General features: G+C 41.7%; 1 protein-coding gene across 15 annotated transcripts in view; it reads right to left on the reverse strand.

The window, feature by feature from the left end:
• cadpsa (Ca2+-dependent activator protein for secretion a) overlaps window positions 1-18,510 on the reverse strand; it is a 573,081-nt gene that overhangs the window by 267,289 nt on the left and 287,282 nt on the right. For all 15 annotated transcript variants that reach the window (XM_072582448.1, XM_072582444.1, XM_072582443.1 and 12 more), the window contains exon 7: window positions 4,306-4,417. In XM_072582448.1, the coding sequence (XP_072438549.1) occupies window positions 4,306-4,417 (112 nt within the window). The remainder of the gene's footprint in view (window positions 1-4,305; window positions 4,418-18,510) is intronic.

The following is an 18,510-nucleotide window of genomic DNA, read 5'->3' on the forward strand; positions in this document are numbered from 1 at the left end:
ACTCCAGGTGTGGTTCCTCTGACTTGGACAGAGACGGCATGTACTGGATTATGGCCCATCCCTTGCATCCATGACATCTTGGAAGAGTTTCTTCCAGTGGCAATGGTATTGAGGCAGCACCCATTTTGGATTCTGAGGATTCCTTGTCACTAGACTGTGGCTTCTACAGACCTTCAGGCTGTTCTGAGGGGCTAGGTATGTTTTGCTCCTCCCCATCTTGCGAGATAACAGCTTTCAGGTGATCCGTGTGTTTGCTCTGGACTGTATCGCCAACCCAAACTTTAAGTCATAGGGCTTGACCTTGCATCAACCTTGCCTTCTACCCATACAGGGCCATATGGTTTCGACACCAAATTTCATCTGCTGAGTTCAACTGTTGTCTCACTTAGGGGAGGCATGTGGTTTGCTGCTATTTCACCCTCTCCCTGAGGTCTTAAAATATCAGGTATAAAGTGGTGCGGCGTCTTCTCCCCATCAGCAATGCTGATGGAATTTTACCTGTTATTGCATAAGGGATAGTCTCATAATTAAACAGAAACTGGGACGGTTTGGTCACAATTGACATTGTAGGCTACTTCCTTAAGCCTGCCTTCAATGTTTGGACTGTTCTTTCTGCTAGACCATTGGATGATAAATGGTACGGAGCTGGCCTTATCTGCTGGATGCCTTTGAACTTTTGGAAGTTTTCAAAAATATCCCTGCTGTTAAATAACATCACATTGTCTGTGACCAATATTTTTAGGAGTCCATGTGCCGTGAATGATGCTTGCAGCTTCTCAATTGTCATCCTGAGTTTGCTGAACCAGCATTATGCATGTACAACCACTTTGAATGGGTGTCCTCAATGACCAGGAACACTGAGCCCATGAAAGGACCGGCATAGCCAACATGCAATGGAGTCCAGAGTTAACCTGGCCATTCCTACAAATATGGGGTGGGCTGCTGGTGGCACTCTGGGCACTGCCCCACCAACACATCCATATCCATCAAATGCAGCTATATCTTCATCTTGGAAACCCTGGGCGAGTTCGGCCAGTATCCAGTAGCGACCTTTACTTGGGACAATTACCCTTGCTCCCCACAGCAAAATGCTAGCCTATACAGTGATCTGGTCTGGCAAGGGTAAAAGTCTCAATTCTGGTTGCAAAGGACCTTCTGTTTCCCCAATTAACCTAAGGAAAGACCTAAGCTCTGGTACAGGCGTGGGAGCTGGGGCTCCTTTGATCACCCTCACTTTCTCTTCCAAAGGGCGTAACATGGTTTTGTGAACTGTGATCCAGGTAGGCCACTTGGGTGCCTAGAACACATTTTTCCCATTTAAGGCATATGTCCACCTATGCCTGTTTAAGCACTATATCCAAGTGCTCTTTATTGGTCTTCCTTATTATTAGCTCATCATTCCGATAAATGGCAACTTGGGGTAACCTTGTAAAATCCTCTCCATAGTCCACTGCAAAAGGGGACAGGCTGATGTTGCCCCACCTGGCAGCTTTGTGTATTAATATAAACCCTTATGGATATTAATTGTAGCCTACTTCTGGGACTCCTCATCCACTCACAATTGTAGGTAGGCGTGGCTCATGTTCAGCTTCGTAAAGGATAGCCCCCACCACCAACTTTGCATACAAGTCCACTTTGCAAGTGATCCAAGTTTAATCCTGCTACAAGAAGCAACTTACCGTTTACTTGAAATCCCCACAAAAGCGAACTGAGCCATCAGGTTTCGCAATCGGTATGACTGCAGCTGCCCATTCTGCACTGCACTAGTTTGATGATTCCTTCACTCGCCAGCCTCCTGATTTCCACCTCCACCTTTACCACAAGGCAAATGCCACCAGGTGGGCCTTGTAAAATATCAGAATTGCATCCTGGTCAACATGTAAATTATCTTTGGCTCCTTTGATGGTCCAAAATCCTCCTCAAAATTCCTGGATATTTCATTAGAACTTCACTGAGGCAGTCACTTTCCAACTGAAAAACGTTGAGCCCAAGTGGATCTTTCACAACTCCAATAGGCTTGGGCCCAAAGCTCCTACTACCATCAGTGGTAACTGCACCTGCTTCTCACAAGAGACTAGAACTGAAATTGAACCTTTTTTAATATGCAAAGGTTCTCCAGTGTATGTTCTCAATCTGCCTGAGGTCTTGCGCAATTTTAAGGGCTGGAGTCCTGAGCGAGTCTTGTTAAAGTTTCTGTAACCACAGATGCAGCTGCACTGGTATCAAACTCCTTGGAAATCGGGTGACTATTTACCTAAACATGTAATTTTAATTGGTTCTAATTTGACTTTCACTAAGCAATTTAATTGCTCCCTTTCACGTATAGGAAGGCTACAGGGTACCCGCTTCCGGGTTTTCCTGCTGATGTCAGGTCTCGTAGGACCCCTTTGCTGTCTTGAATCCTCAAACTGGCAGCAACTACAATGGCTTGCTGGTCTAGATCCTGAAGAACTGTTTAGCCATTTGGTCAAGACTCATTGTAGGGTTTTGCTATGGGTTGGCCTGGGGTCCCTCTGCTCAGGACATGTCCTTTGTGAGGCTCTGTGACAGTCTACACTCATATGGTGTTCCCCAAGCTCGGTTGAAAAGGTGAGGGTGTCCACTTCCATTGGTATGCCCTGTAGTTCCCATGCTCCAGTTGTTGCATTTTCTAATGACACAGGCAGCTGCAGTGCCTGTTTGAAGTTCAATTGGGCTTCAGCTAGTAGACATTTCTGCATGATTACTTCATTAATCCCACATACTAAACTGTCTCTCAGCATCTCATTTAGGGTTAACCCAGAATCAGATGCCTCTACCAGTTGTCATACCTTCATTAAAAACCTCGATACATATTCCCTTGGTTCTCTAACAGCTGAATAAATTTAATAGCATCTCTAGATTGGAAAATGTTTGGGGGTTTAATATTCAGTAATCAACTGTTAAGGTTTTAGTGTCAAGTGCCACCAGGAAAGTTAAGGCCCTTATAACTGAAAATGACGCGGGTGCACATGCAGTCAGAAGGATTACTCATTACTTTTCATCTGCTCCAATGTCATTTGCCCAGAAAAAGTATCACATTCTTTCGACATACTGAGCCCAGTCTTCGACAGCAGGGTCAAATGAGTTAATAGAGGCAGGATGCCAGAAATGCTTACCCCAAGTCCAAGGTGACAGTTGTGACCGAATGTTCTTCAGGCACATCCTGTTTTCTCCTATCAACACTGAAATAACTGCACAGATGCCAGTTCCTGTCACCCTATATTTACTAGTGCACCGTACACCAGCTGTAGCTAGCTAGCTTGCAGTCATTCCTCAACTGAGGAGATTCTAATCTGTTATATTGGTCAGCCAAGGCTTTCCTGATTGGCCCATGTGAACAACCTCAATCAAGAATCTTGTAGTTAACAAGGTTCACCTGGTTCTAATTGTTACATATCTATAAGCCATTTTTTGCTTTATCTCTACATGTATTATTCATCTCCAGTAGTTGCTACACTTACCACTAAGGTTTGCTCAGACCCTGCGGGGGGGAAAAAAAAACTTTGCTCAGCTTGAGCAGACATGCTGGCACACTGAGTATGGGCGTTTTGGAAAAAAACTTCACTTGGTCTGAACAGTCCATAAGTGAAGTTTTTTTTCCCAATGGGCCTGATCTCAGTGTGCCTGCAGATCCATTTCGGTCTCCTTTTGAAAGGACCTTTCTCGGTGTTTTTTTTCCCCGACCTTTTCAGTTTTCATGTGTGCAGATAGAGAATAACTGACCTGTCGTGGAAAAACAAGCCAATATTGAATCCTTATAATATTTTCCAACGCTCCTTAGCACTGTAGAGGTGGAATGACTGATTTTAACAGTACTGCAGGTAGGTGCTGAGGCAAACTGAAAACTGTTCTATTTCAGTAGTGTAAAGATTTGGGATTTGAAAGACCAATCTTCCAGTTAGTGGTCTGTTTAACAAGTGATGAGCTAAAGGCCCTTATAATAAAGTAAAGTGAGCTTGCATTAGGGGACAAACAGACAAGCATTAGAGTGGAAGATTTACTGGCTGCCAGATGCAATGTTCAGAATTATACTGATCTCCTAACAGAAGATCTGACCCTTATACAAGATGAATCCATTGTTTTTCAATCAAGATGTTTTTTAATAGATTAGGAAACAAGTAAGTAAAACTGCCTTTGTGATTTTGAGGGATTTGGAGTGATATATCATGTGCTATAGGGATTGCAAAGCACTTCTTTGACAGCAGACTCTAAATGCAATCAGTACTGACTTGGCACAGTCTCACTGGCATAAATCATTAATTGCAGGAAGTAAGAAGCACTTACCCGCCCAAGTTCTTTGTCCTCCAGAGCCAATACACCAGTGCTCTCTGTGAAGAGTTTCACCTTTACTGCAGGAAGTGGGTGTGTGCTGGTGAAGTCACCTTGCGTACCCCAGCTGGAGAAAAAAAACCATTGTAGAAATTTAGTTGCTTTTAAATTCCAAAATTTCCAATTAAACATCGGACATGAAATGTAAATTTGTGGTGTAAAATCAGAACTTGGCTTTGAAATAATAATTTAAAATGTTAAGCTTAACTGCTAACCAATTTTATTTACATTTAAAAAAATCCTTACAGAAACTGCTAATTGAAAAATGTTTACATTGTTTAGAATTGAAAGCTAGGGTTTGGTGCACAGCTGGAGAATGAAATGGAGTTAAATCAGGAAAGGTCATGTGGAATAAAGTGAAAAGAGAAAAGCTCTAAGCACAGCAGGTAACTGTCACAACATGTAAACGTGAAACAGGACGGTGCAGAGTTACAGCCAAGTAGAGAGATGAGCTCCACTGCTCGCTTAAAACATGCTGGCTTTGTTCCGACAGAACTAGTTACTGCAAAGTAATCTGTTTGCTGGGTAAGATGCATGAACAAGCTTGTAAAGGAACAATAGTGAGGGCGGGGAACGGGGGGTGGAGAGGAGGTGGTAGTGGGGAGTTAAGATATGATATCAATCTAGGTAAATGTAAAATGAACTGTGCATTGTTGTATACAATACTGCCAGGAAATGTGCAATCAGACTCTAATTGCAACTTATTTGCTTTCCTGGTCTTTTTTTCACAAATTTCAGGCACACTGTAATTATTTGTGAAATGTATGTTCACAAAATAGCTGCACATGTGAGTCCACCAAGCAGAAATATCCAACGAAACCATACTGTAATCAAGCAGCTGGAAAGTGAGTCCAAAGCTGTTTCACTACTAATAGTTCAAAACTGAAAGGAATTTATTATACAAATACAACAGTACTACAAGGCAGTATTGCCAAATAACTGGTTGACTTTAAAGAAGGAAGGGATAGAAGGTCACTTTAGACTTGGAAGGTAAAGCTTTAGGTGGGGTAGAGGAACACTGTGTTCTCACAATACAAATACACCGACAACTAAAAGTTAATGCTTGGTTGGCTTTTATGTTTTTTATTTTGACAGGGATTAAATTGAAAAGTAACTCACTTTCTCTAAACCTGGATTGAACTTTCATCAGACTACAGCATTACAATGAGAAATATCAACAAATTTCACTGTGAACACTCTCTTCCAACATCTAAAACAGGAACATTCTAAAATAAAACTGGAACATTTCGGAAAACTAGAGATAAAAATAGAAAATGCTGGAAATGCCCAATAGGCCTTGTAGTATCTGTGCAAACAGTCAATTTTTCAAATTGAATATGGATGTTTTCAGAAATGTAAGAATTGAACACTCAAATCAAAATGTTGATTCGATTTCTTTCATCACTGATGCTACCAGGCATAGAGTATATGACATAGCAATTGTCACTCCATGACTTGATAAAACACAGAAGCAGAGGCCACTCACCAAAAATGCATGATTTCAAAATACATAGTTGCTGGTTTCAGATTAGATTCCCAACAGTGTAGAATCAGGCCCTTCGACCCAGCAAGTCCACACCGACCTCCAACGAGCAACCCATTCCCCCTACATTTACCCCTGACAAATGCACCTAACACTACAGGCAATTTTAGCATGGCTAATTCACCTAACCTGCACATCTTTGGACTGTGGGAGGAAACCCATGCAGACACGGGGAGAATGTGTAAACTCCATACCGACATTACCCGAGGCAGGAATTGAACCTGGGTCCCTGGTGTTGAGGCAGCAGTGCTAACCACTGAGCCACCATGCTGCACATGTTAGTCTATTAAATGACCCAATCTGATTGAGAGTTTACTCCAATTCCCTTCACTTCATTCAAACGGAGATGTTAATTGTACCAATGTCTAGTGCAGCATTATATAACATTTCACTAAAAGCAAACATTCTGTTCCTGCATTACATTCTTTGTGCCCGCAGTCTGGTTCCTGAACCACCTCCTGCACACCTTCCCTGCTGCTAAACTATCTGAGTTTTCTCCCTCTGAGCCAACCTCTCACTGCATTTGTGTTCCTGTTCAGGATCCAAATACAACCAGAAGCTGAAGTTCTGAGGTTGTGGAAATAAGAGTTTCAATGGTTCAAAAGTATTGGGCTTCTTAGGGTGGCTGGAAGATGATGAATTGTGCATTTTTTTTTAAGCTGCTACACCATCGCCCATGCATGCAGCCTACAGGAAACATTACTGACCAGCCCATTTATACCCATCTGAATATTTACCACCCTACCAACTTACATCATTCGTGAAACTCTTGATCATCCTTCTTGTATTTAAGTCCAAACCATTAATGCACATCATAAACAGCAAGCACCCTAGCATTAAGCCCTGTGGAACTAATTGGAAACAAACTTCCAGTCACAGAAATATCTGTCTACCATCATCGCTTGCATTTCAGCCAATTTTGGATCCAATCATGTTAATTTCTTCTATATCTCTCAGTCCTCTGTACTAATGTCTATATATCAATTAAAGCGAGAGAGAGGAGATACCAGAGGGTTTAACAGCCTTAAAAGTGGATAAATCTACAGGCCCAGATGATGTGTATTTCAGGTTGTTGAGTAAGGTAAGGGAGGAGAAGTGATCTTGGCAGTAATTTTCATATCCAGTCTAGCCACAGGTGAAAATACCAGAGGTCGGAAGAGTGCTAACTCTGTTCCATTATTCAGAAAAGGTTTAGCATTTGAAGTGGTCTACATCGACTTTTTCCATTGTGAAGACCAATAAAAGTATTCACTGAGCTCATGTCAAGTCGGTTCATACGTAGACTACCTCTGTTCCCCTAGTTATTATCTTGTTATTTATATATTTAAAAATATCTTTATTTTAAAACACCAATGCTTTCTCACTTACTCCTTTTGCTTTCCTACTTTTCCTTTAAATCCTCTTGCCTTTTTAAAACTCTTCTAGGGACTCTGCCATATTGAGCCCTCTATATCATAAGAATAAGCATCTCTTTTCTTTGTAATCCCAAACTTCATGCCCCTTGGTATCTAGGGTTTGCCGGTCCTGGTCCTACCCTGTGTGTTTATCGTCCGGTTCTGTCGCTTTTGCCCCTTGAACACTGACCACTGCTCTGACAGAGGTATTCATTAACAAGTAGCTGCTTCTGGTACACTTCGACTGAATCAAATCTCATCTACCCAGAAATGGTCACAATGCCTCAGGAATCTAAAGCACTGTCTCTTCTGTTTCCTCTCCAGCCATGCATTCATCAGTTATATTCTGCTCTTCTGAAACTCTCTACTGCTTGGCACTGCAAGGTAATTCCGAGATTACTATCTATTAAGTCTTGCTATACCTAATGTCCTGCCTAAAGTCTGCTTGCAGGATCTCGTTCGTCTTTCTTTCTCTGTTATTGGTCTCAGTATGGACCACAACTAATAGCTGTTCACCTTATTTCAAAATGCCCTGCAGCTGTTCTGACATTCTTGACCCAAGCATCCAAGGAGGTAACTGACCACCCTGGATTCACATCTATGGTCACAGAATTGCATGTCCATTCCCCTTGCTAATGAATCCCCTGCCACTGTTGCTCTTGCACACTACTTCTTAGTCTCCGGACCACCCACAGTACAATGACCTTGACTCTGGCTTGCCTTCCCACAGGAACCATTATTTGCATTGTTTTCCAAGACCAAAAAGTAGCTTGCAATCAGAATGCACTCAGGAGACTTCCTTACTACCTGTCTGGTGGCCACCCATTCTCTCCATGCCTGCACTTCTCTATGCTGCAAAATCTGCTTCTGGGATCTCTGCATTTGTTGCTCCTTTAAACCTCACTGCCACTTCTCCAGAGACCCACAGAGATCCACTGCCAGTTTTTCTGCTTTTTGGATCTTTCCACAAATCACCGCTCCCTTTAACCTCAGTCTCCATTTCTGAGTCTTAAATAGTTCAACCGCCACTCTCTGCAGTTCTGGGACCTTTCCGCAATTGCCACTCTCTTTAACTCCATTGCCTCCGCTCCCAAGTCCCACACTAGTCTGCTGCTCATTTGATTTCTTCTATCTCACTGCTCTTGCTCTGCTTGATTGCATAGACTGCTTGCTTGGACCCCTGTTTCTCCTTCCCCCTCTTGAAAAAATTCTGAGGGTTGCCCTGAGAGAGCTCTTTAAAGAAGATTTTGATAAAGTGGATACAGAGAATGTTTTGACATTTTGAGGAAGAGCGTAGGTAGAGGCCATCAATATAAGGCAGTCACCAAGAAGTCCAAAAGGAAATGCAGAAGAAACCTAAAGAGCAGTGAGAACTTGGAATTTCATAGGACAGGGAATTGCAAATACAAATAGTTCAGATGCATTGCAAAGGATGCTAGACAAGCATTTCAGGGAGAAGGGAATTGATAATTCAAAGAAAAATGAAAATGAGAAAAAATGTGAGGAGTCTCAAGTGGAACCAGCACAGACTGAGATGTAAGAAAATGATTTGTTTCTATTTTTTAGATTAGATTCCCTACAGTGTGGAAACAGGCCCTTTGGCCCAACCAGTCCACAATGGCCCTCTGAAGAGTAACCCACCCAGACTCCACCCCCTCTGACTAACGCACCTAACGCTATGGGCAATTTAGCATGGCCAATCCACCTGACCTGCGCATCTTTGGATTGTGGGAGGAAACCAGAGCACCCGGAGGAAACCCACGCAGACACGGGGAGAATGTACAAACTCCACACAGTCGCCCGAGACTGGAATCAAACCTGGGTCACTGGTGCTGTGAGGCTGCAGTGCTATTCGCTGAGTGACTGTGCTGTCCCAATGAAATATATTCTATACAAGGAATCACAGGTTGGAATTTGATTACAAAGGTGACTTTATTTGTATCAGTCAGTCAGTATCTAGAAAAATGTCGCCAGAATGATCATTATAAAAGACTAGATGTTCTGATAAAAAAAATTTAAAATCAAAGTAAATTGGTACAAACTCTTGAGCTGTATAATTAAATATCAAGTGCCAATTCAGTCCAAAATTTGAGGACATTTGACCCACTAGTAAAAATTTATGAAACACTGTAAAACTGGTTTATGAGTACATGCTTGATCTTTTTCAATCTTCATTCATTATGAAACTCGATCTCTTGCTTCAATAAAACTTTTTGTAACCATCATTTTGTTGGGATTTTTACGTATCAGTCCGAGAGTCTACTTGCATTGTGCTATGTGAGTAAACACACTGTACACTTTAGTGCTAACAGATAAGAGGATAATAATACCCTGATTCACTGAAGATTGTTCTAATATTTTTCTCTCCTAATTAAAGGTTAACTTAACTTGCTGGTCAGATGTTTGCTGCAGAGAAGCTTGTGTTTTCTCATCATTACTTCAATGAGATAAGACTACTTACTTGAAATAGGATGAACTGTTCATGTGTCTTCTTTTCCCTGTGCAAATGCTTGTCATGAAAAGAGGCACGGGGCTGTACCTGGGCTATTTCTGAACACAATATGCAAATTGCTCACGTTATAAGCTTAATGACCATCTTTCAAAACCAGTGGGTGGTATTTAATGTCCTCCCCCACAGTGAGTTTGCAGGGAGTGTATAGTGGGGTCAGAAGGCAGGGGACAGGGACGGATGTGGGGCACGTCTTCTCCAATTAAGTCCCAGGGTAGGAAGACAAATAATACTCACCATAAGGGCCTCATTATGTGTCCACTGTATGCACCCAGTGGTAGGCAGAGCAGTCCCAGTCAGGACAGAATGTGGGCATTGAGGGGTGGGAGGTTGCTTGTACAAAGTGCCTAATTGGTGTCAGAAGGGGTCCTCAGGAGAGGCAACTCCTGCTGTTGCCACCGAACCCCCAACTGAAGCTTTATGAAACTACATTGGAAGTTTTTTTTGTGCACAGCTCTAACTTCCCTTACAAGAGAGAATGAAATAAAGATTTGCAAGGCTGGTACATGAACTACAAACTTGTGCCAATCAGAGCGGGCTTTAAAGCAGTGACTTTACATAAGTCTTTAAAATGACTAAAAGTTTCAGTTGAGTAGACAGAAAGAGTGGGCTGGATTTCTTTCCAGTGGTTTGCAATCTTAATGCTAGTCTAAATCTCAAGCCAGAAACCTGGCAGTGGCTGTGATTAGATACATGTGTAATCTTCAGTAAAGTCGCCTCATGCCTGCTGATGAGGTGGGTGTTGAGTTGAGGCCTTCAATGGTCATTAATTGACCAATAAAAGGCCTTAATTTCTGGTAAGTCGAGACAGTAATGCATGAGTCTTTTGGCCCAGTATTTAATTGCTGAGGTGGTGGGAAAAGGGTGAGTTTGTCTCACTCAATTATTTCCCCTTCTCACCACCTCCTAGGGAAGGGAAAAATGACACAATGTAAGTCTTTTTGAAGATAAAATTACACTGGGTTCCAAAATATCAGAAAATGATTCAAAATAAAGTGTAAAAAAAATCAACATTTTCTGATGTCACAATTCAAGGCTCTAATAAGTAAAAATTTGTGCTCCCAGGATTCATATCCTCCTTCAGTAACTTGCAAATCAAACATGGCTGAAAAAAAAGTACATTTCAGTTTTATCTCCTGCAATACAAGTGATCATATGTTATAGAGACCTGAAGTTTATTTACAGGATGCCTATGTTTTCACTGTATTTTTCATCAAATTCAAGCAGGTTTTTCATCTGTTATAAGACTTATGTTCAAGACCATCAGCTTTTTTTTTAAGGTTCTTTTGAAATCTGGCGGTTAGTTTATGTTCTAGGTTGGTATGGATACACATTTCTGTGGAGCTGTTTGATGCACATTTTGAAAAGGATTTTTTCTCACAGCAATAGATAAATCCTGCTTGAGCTGGGTTAAGACTGCAGCACTTTGCCTTGTTTTGTTTCTGAAATGGAGACTTGGGAAAGTGGTGTTCAGCTGCTGGTTATTCAGGATCATGCTTTACTCTCGTAACCCCTGAAATAACTCCACAGCGGCCAGTATCCCATCACCAAGTTACCCTTTAATTTGCACCTGAACAGTCCTTGACTTTAGTACTGCCTTAGTCTGAGTCAGCTCCTAGCTCTCTGACACTCGTCTTTTTATCTGTCAGCCAGAGCTCCCTGACTGGACCAGATTAACAGCCTCAATCAGGTGGCTGATCCTGGTTACAATCATTACATCCCTCCCCCTCCTCTGGTACGTTTCCTTCCAGGTCTGTGCTGTCAAGTCAACATCTTCCCTTTCACAAGCAAGCAGCATATAGGGGCTCAGCAGCACCAACTCAATGAGATTCAGGCCTTAAGTCCTCACTTCAATGACTTTATAGCTACTTTGGCAGGAGTTGAAGGGTGATCCGTTTAAGTACACAGAACTTTGTGCTGGTTTTAATTACCGTCTGATGTAAGTAGGGGGTTACATTTTGTAAAACGCCTACTGGTTCATTAAGCCCACGGGTATTCAGTAGGAATGTATGCAGGTGGCAGCTACTGCTGTTTGAGATTTACAAAGCTGTAAGTCTACCATTGTCCAAAAGATTGGTTTCTATTAACACCCACAGTGAAAACAAAATGAGCTTTTCTCTGCATGCAAAAATTAGTCAGATACAGGATAATAACAAGGGGCAAAAGGTAAAACTCTGAAAGAAATACAAAAACAGTATCTTCAGCAAAATCAGGTAGCATGAAGTGATAGCCTCCATGTAACTATTTTAAAATGATCAATATTTGAAAAGAAAGTTCAAATTAACATCTATTTCATATTCTCATTGTTATTTGTTTGTCATGGGGGAGAAAGCAGCTGCTAATCTTGGGTTGTGAGTAACTTTTTTTGAAGCCTGGCATTTATTGGCTAAGCTTGGTTGTTTTATGATGGTATCTGTGGGAAGCTAGAGAAGTGATTGCTGGGCCTCTTGCTGAGATATTTATATCATCGATAGTCACAGGTGAGGTGCCGGAAGACTGGAGGTTGACAAACATGATGCCACTGTTTTAAGAAGGGCGGTAAAGACAAGCCAGGGAACTATAGCCCGGTGAGCCTGACCTCGGTGGTGGGCAAGTTGTTGGAGGGAATCTTGAGGGACAGGATGTACATGTATTTGGAAAGGTAAGGACTGATTCGGGATAGTCGACATAGCTTTGTGCATGGGAAATCATGTTCACAAACTTGAGTTTTTTGAAGAAGTAACAAAGAAGATTGAGGGCAGAGCAGTAGATGTGATCTATATGGACTTCAGTAAGGTGTTCGACAAGGTTCCCCATGGGAGACTGATTAGCAAGGTTAGATTTCATGGAATACAGGGAGAGCTAGCCATTTGGATACAGAACTGGCTCAAAGGTAGAAGAAAGAGGGTGGTGGTGGAGGGTTATTTTTTCACACTGGAGGCCTGTGACCAGTGGAGTGCCACATGGATCAGTGCTGGGTCCTCTACTTTTTGTCATTTACATAAATGATTTGGATACGAGCATAAGAGGTACAGTTAGTAAGTTTGCAGATGACACCAAAATTGGAGGTGTAATGGACAGCGAAGAGGGTTACCTCAGATTACGACAGGATCTTGACCAGATGGGCTTATGGGCTGAGAAATGGCAGATGGAGTTTAATTCAGATAACTGCGAGGTGCTGCATTTTGGGAAAGCAAATCTTAGCAGGACTTGTATACTTAATGGTAAGGTCCTAGGGAGTGTTGCTGAACAAAGAGACCTTGGTTCATAGCTCCTTGAAAGTGGAGTCACAGGTAGATAGGATAGTGAAGAAGGCGTTTGGTATGCTTTCCTTTATTGGTCAGAGTATTGAGTACAGGTCATGTTGCGGCTGTACAGGACATTGGTTAGGCCACTGTTGGAATATTGCATGCAATTCTGGTCTCCTTCCTATTGGAAAGATGTTGTGAAACTTGAAAGAATTCAGAAAAGATTTACAAGGATGTTGCCAGGGTTGGAGGATCTGAGCTACAGGGAGAGGCTGAACAGGCTGAGGCTGTTTTCCCTGGAGTGTCAGAGGCTGAGGGGTGACCTTATAGAGGTTTACAAAATTTTGAGAGGGGGTTGGGGGAGTCCAGAACTAGAGGGCATAGGTTTAGGGTGAGTGTGGAAAGATATAAAAGAGACCTAAGGGGCAACTTTTTCACGCAGAGGGTGGTACATGTATGGAATGAGCTGCCAGAGGATGTGGTGGAGGCTGGTACAATTGCAACATTTTAAGAGGCATTTGGATAGGTATATGAATAGGAAGGGTTTGGAGGGATATGGGCTGGGTGCTGGCAGGTGGGACTAGATTGGTTTTGGATATCTTGTCAGCATGGATGAGTGGGACCAAAGGGTTTGTTTCCACGCTGTACATCTCTGACTCCACTGGCTACAGTCAGATCTAGTGAAAGAAAGATGGCTTTGGTTGTTGAAGGTCAATCATTACATCCCCAGGACATTGCAGAATTTCTCAGGGTAGTGTCCAAGGCCTAACCATTTTCAGCTGCTTCATGACTGACCTTCCCTCCATCATAAAATCAGAGGTAAGACCAATTGCTGATGGTTACACAATGTTCATGATACATTTGTGTCATACAAGAACCAGGCAATGACCATGAGTAACTAGTGAATTTAACCATCTCCCCTAGACTATCAATGCTGTTACCATCTTTGAATCAACTACTGTAAACAATATTAAGGGTTACTAGCAACCAGCTATATAAATACTGTGGCTACAAGGCAGGTCAGACGAGAGTTCTTTGGCCAGTAGCTCACCTCCCGGTCTCCCAAAGCCTGGCCGTGTTTTACAAGCCACAAGTCAGGAACGTTATGAAATACTTTCCACTTGCCTGGATGAGTGTAGCTCCAACAATATTGAAGAAGCACAACACCATCTGGGCAAAGCAGCTTGCTTGACTGGCATTTCATCCATCACCATTGATGCTGAACACCAGCAGTGTGTGTACTATCTGCAAGATCTACTGCAGAAATTTACCATATCTCTTCAAAAGCATCTTGTGAACACACATCTCTACCAGCTAGAAAGATAAGCCCAGCAGGTGCACAAGGGCACCATCTGCATGTTCTCTCACAATCCCACATCACCCTGACTTTGAACTATATCACCACTTTGTCACTGTTGCTGCATGTAAATCCTGGAACTCCCTTCCTAATAGCACAATGAGTGTACACAGACTGCAGAAGTTCAAGAAGGCACTACCATCCTCTCAAGGGCAATTAGGGATGAGCAATAAATGCTGGCCCAGTCAACGATGCCCACATCCCCATTAGAAATAAAGAAAGCTATCACTCGTCGCCAACTGGTTTCCTGTGAATAAGCAAACTGGGAGTCTTTTATCTCAGGTATGATAAGACCTCCTTTGTTTCTGATGAGAATAACCTTTTGTTAGTTAGTTATATAGTCCTTAGTTGTTACATAAATGCATGTTTTTATTTTGTTTCTAATTAATAAACCTCCATTATTCATGATCATAATCATTCAATAACAGTGCCCTGCATCCGAATTAAATAGTTTGAAGAGACATTTGATTAAGCATGCAAAAACAAACTGAACTGAACTGCCCTTCTCAAACTTATGGTGGGTATTTCTAGATTAAAGAAAAAATGAATTCAATCCCTTAAGCTGTCAACAAGGTGGGAGCTCGGTGTTGTCAGTCCAGGCTTCTGGACGATTATGCCATTAATATAACCACGACACTGCTATAATTTTAAGAGTTGTTGAGTGAGAGTTCATTGCTACTAAACCAGAAGCTTTTAAAATGAAAACCAAACAAAATAGAACATAGCACAGTATCTAGCTGCAACAACCTCCACCATATCAAGCTTAATATTGTAAAAGGATACTGACTTTGGTAGAATTTACTTTCTTGTGCACCAACATCATAGCCTTTTGGAAGTATAACAACATTTAGCTGCCATCTTGCCCATCTGCTTTTATTCTCTTGGGTATTACAGTCACCCAAACATTTTATTCCCTTCAACCTTTAACCACTGTATGGAACAAGCATAGGAAGTAAGTGAGCCCACTGGTATGTGGTTTTATTGCTCCTTCTCCAGGTACAGGGCTCAGACAGAAGGCAAGTAAACTGAAGAGTGGATGAAAACAGACCCCAAATGCATCAGGTATGCAAAATTTGGAAGTCAAGCCCATCATTACTTTGTAAGTAGGAAAGCCATTATTACTGAGCAGGAAAGACCACAACAAATGAGCAGAACAAATCTTACTACAAGCAGGAAAGGCACCACTTATTCCACAGCCTCTGTATACAAAGACTTTGGGTCTATTGGGCATTAACTTGAAATTTGATGCGAAATTTGTGCATAACATACTTGATTGTGCTGCCTTTGAGATTTTGAACCAAATGTAATTCAAAATCTCTACAAGTCCTTACTCTTGACTCTATTTACTTGCAAACTTTGATGTCAGTAGCTGCAAGGTGATAAATTAAAGAGCATATAGATGAAGCATAAGCTGAAGGTCATGTGAATCTTGAGCCTAGTTATTCAGATGCAGAGATCAATCTCTCCAAGGGCCTGACTATCACACGCTCACTTGTGAGCAGTTAGGTTCCATTCTCTGGAAGTATCCCACAACTCTGAGCTCAAGCTCAATCTCAAAACAGGGCCTGGTATACCACCTTTGATCAGGGTGTGACAGGATGGGGAGGGGATGTAGGGAAGTGTGGACACTGCACAATCGGATCCAGCATGAGGGAGATGAAAAATAGAGTTTAGGTTCCCATGTTTGACTTTCGTCTTTTGACGCTTTCTGCAAAGTGAATCTGTGTTCATGTCACTTCATGATCAGGCATTTCTAACTGGAGGAACATTGAGGAAATGTGTAAAATTTGCTGATTACATAGATTAGGGTGAAATTCTATTGAAATTGTCGCAGGCGATTTTGAGTGGGTCTCTGGACATGATAAGGTGTAACAGTGACTTGAGTGATAGTGAATGTCCATGGATCCAGACTGTAGTTGAGAAATTTGGAGCAAGGAAAATAATAATGAAGAAGTAGTGTTCATGTTAAGACTCAAATTTGAAGTAGCAAGACAGAGGTGCAAATCCAAATGCTGAAAACTGATAATTTGGCCTTAATTCCTGGAGAGTCAAGGCAGTCATTAACAAAATACGAGAAAGCTCTTGCAGGGCAATGCTTTGATGCTGTTTTGTAGTGATTTTTAAATCAGGCTCTCCATAAAGCAAGTATCAGTTATAATCATTGCTCATATATAAGACTTCAGCATTTCAAGGCACACCTTTCATACTGAAATCTTTCTGAAGGAATGGATGATACATAAGCTTCACTTCTTAACTGTGAATGGCTTCCCAAAGATTAACAAAGGGAAGTAATAATATGACTAAAATAGGTTAACAACTGCCACAGGGAAATTTTCTTGGATGCAAGACAAAATCTTAAAGGGAGATGTTCCCTTACAGAAAGGGAGTTGTTCTCAAAAAATGGATTACTGCAAACAAACTGTAAACAAAGGCTGCCATTAACTATCATTACTCACTCCTTATCAATTTAACTGGAACGAAAGAATACTGACTCCCTAAAGGAATTAATTTTATATATAACTTGGTTTTATTTGTTCCCACAATTTCACAACAGTCTGGCACTTGGTTTTGGTAATTGACCTTTGTTAGAGGTGTACAATGATGAATTGGCAATTCAATTTACACCCTACTAGACATCAATAGAAAGAAAAATAGAAAGAATTCTGATGAAAGGTCATTAGCCCGAAATATTTAACTGTTTCTCTCTGCCGGACCTGTGTGATATTTCCAGCATCCCAGAGGACTTTACTTTGGTGTTGATGGAAAAAAAAGGGCCAGAATTTAAAAGCTACTTTAAATTCACAGTAAAAACCAAAAGAACTGCGGATGCTGTAAATCAGAAACAAAGACAGAAATTGCTGAAAATACTCAGAAGGTTCATCTTTTCTAGCAATTTTTGTTCAAATTCAGGGTATCCTTTTACAGTAACCGCTGAAGACCAGTCACCTCTAGTGAATAGTTGAAACCACGGGACAGGATTTTAGATTTTGGATTAGAGCCCCAAAATGGAGGTCACACATTGGAGGAAAAAATTCCTCAGCAGTGGTTTTCTCCAAATTGACCAATTAGAAGCTTTGGAGTGAGCTCTCCCACCATCCTGAGGGATGGTCTCTGCAACTTTTATAATTTGGAATTACAAACTCAGTAGCTAGGCCATACGGGGCAGCCAATGACTGTAGTTTTAGGCAGTAGGAGGCCTGAATACTTTCTGGAATTCTAACCCACAGCCTACCAACAGCAAGCAGTTGGACTGTTCCTGCCTGTGTGGGGTCCTACATGTTGACTGGAATTTTTCTTCTGATCGCTTCACTTGCAGGGAAATAACCCAGGGTTGGGATTGTGTCAGGCAAACTGACATTATGATCCAAGTTGCCCAACAATGGCTAACAAAAGAAATTAAAGACAGCAATACATCCAATTTATTACCATTAATCCATTTAGAAGGACAACATCAACATATACAGCGGAACACTACCACCTGCACATTTCCCTCCAAGCCACTCACCGTCCTGACTTAAAAATAGTTCACTGTCCCTTCAGTGTCACTGTATCAAACCCCTGGAATTTCCTCTGTAACAGCATTGTGAGTCCACCTACACAAAATGTACTGCAGCAGTTCAAGAGGGTATAGCTCAACATCACCTTGTCAAAATTAGAGTGGTGCTGGAAAAGCACAGCAGGTCAGGCAGCATCCAAGGAGCAGGAAAATCGATGTTTCGGGCAAAAGCCCTTCACCACTTTGTCAAAGGTAACTGGGGAATGGCAGTAAATATTGGGCCAGCCAGTGTACCATATCCCTGAAATGAGCTTTTTTAGAAACAGAGGTGTCAGTGGGGGAGCACTTTGGGGCCTGTGACCATAATTCTATTAGATTTAAAATAATTTTGGAAAAGGATAGACCAGATCTAAAGTTGAAGTTCGAAATTGGAGAAAGGCCAACTTTGACGGTATTTGGCAAGAACTTTCAAAAGGTGATTGGGGGCAGATATTTGCATGTTAAGGTATCACTGGAAAATGAGAAGCCTTCAGAAATGTGATAATGAGAATTCAGAGAAAGTATATTCCTGTTAGGGTGAAAGGAAAGGCTGGTAGGTATAGGGAATGCTGGATGACCAAAGAAAATGAGGGCT

The sequence above is a fragment of the Chiloscyllium punctatum genome, chromosome 12 (assembly GCF_047496795.1).
Source record: "Chiloscyllium punctatum isolate Juve2018m chromosome 12, sChiPun1.3, whole genome shotgun sequence".
Taxonomy (NCBI): domain Eukaryota; kingdom Metazoa; phylum Chordata; class Chondrichthyes; order Orectolobiformes; family Hemiscylliidae; genus Chiloscyllium; species Chiloscyllium punctatum.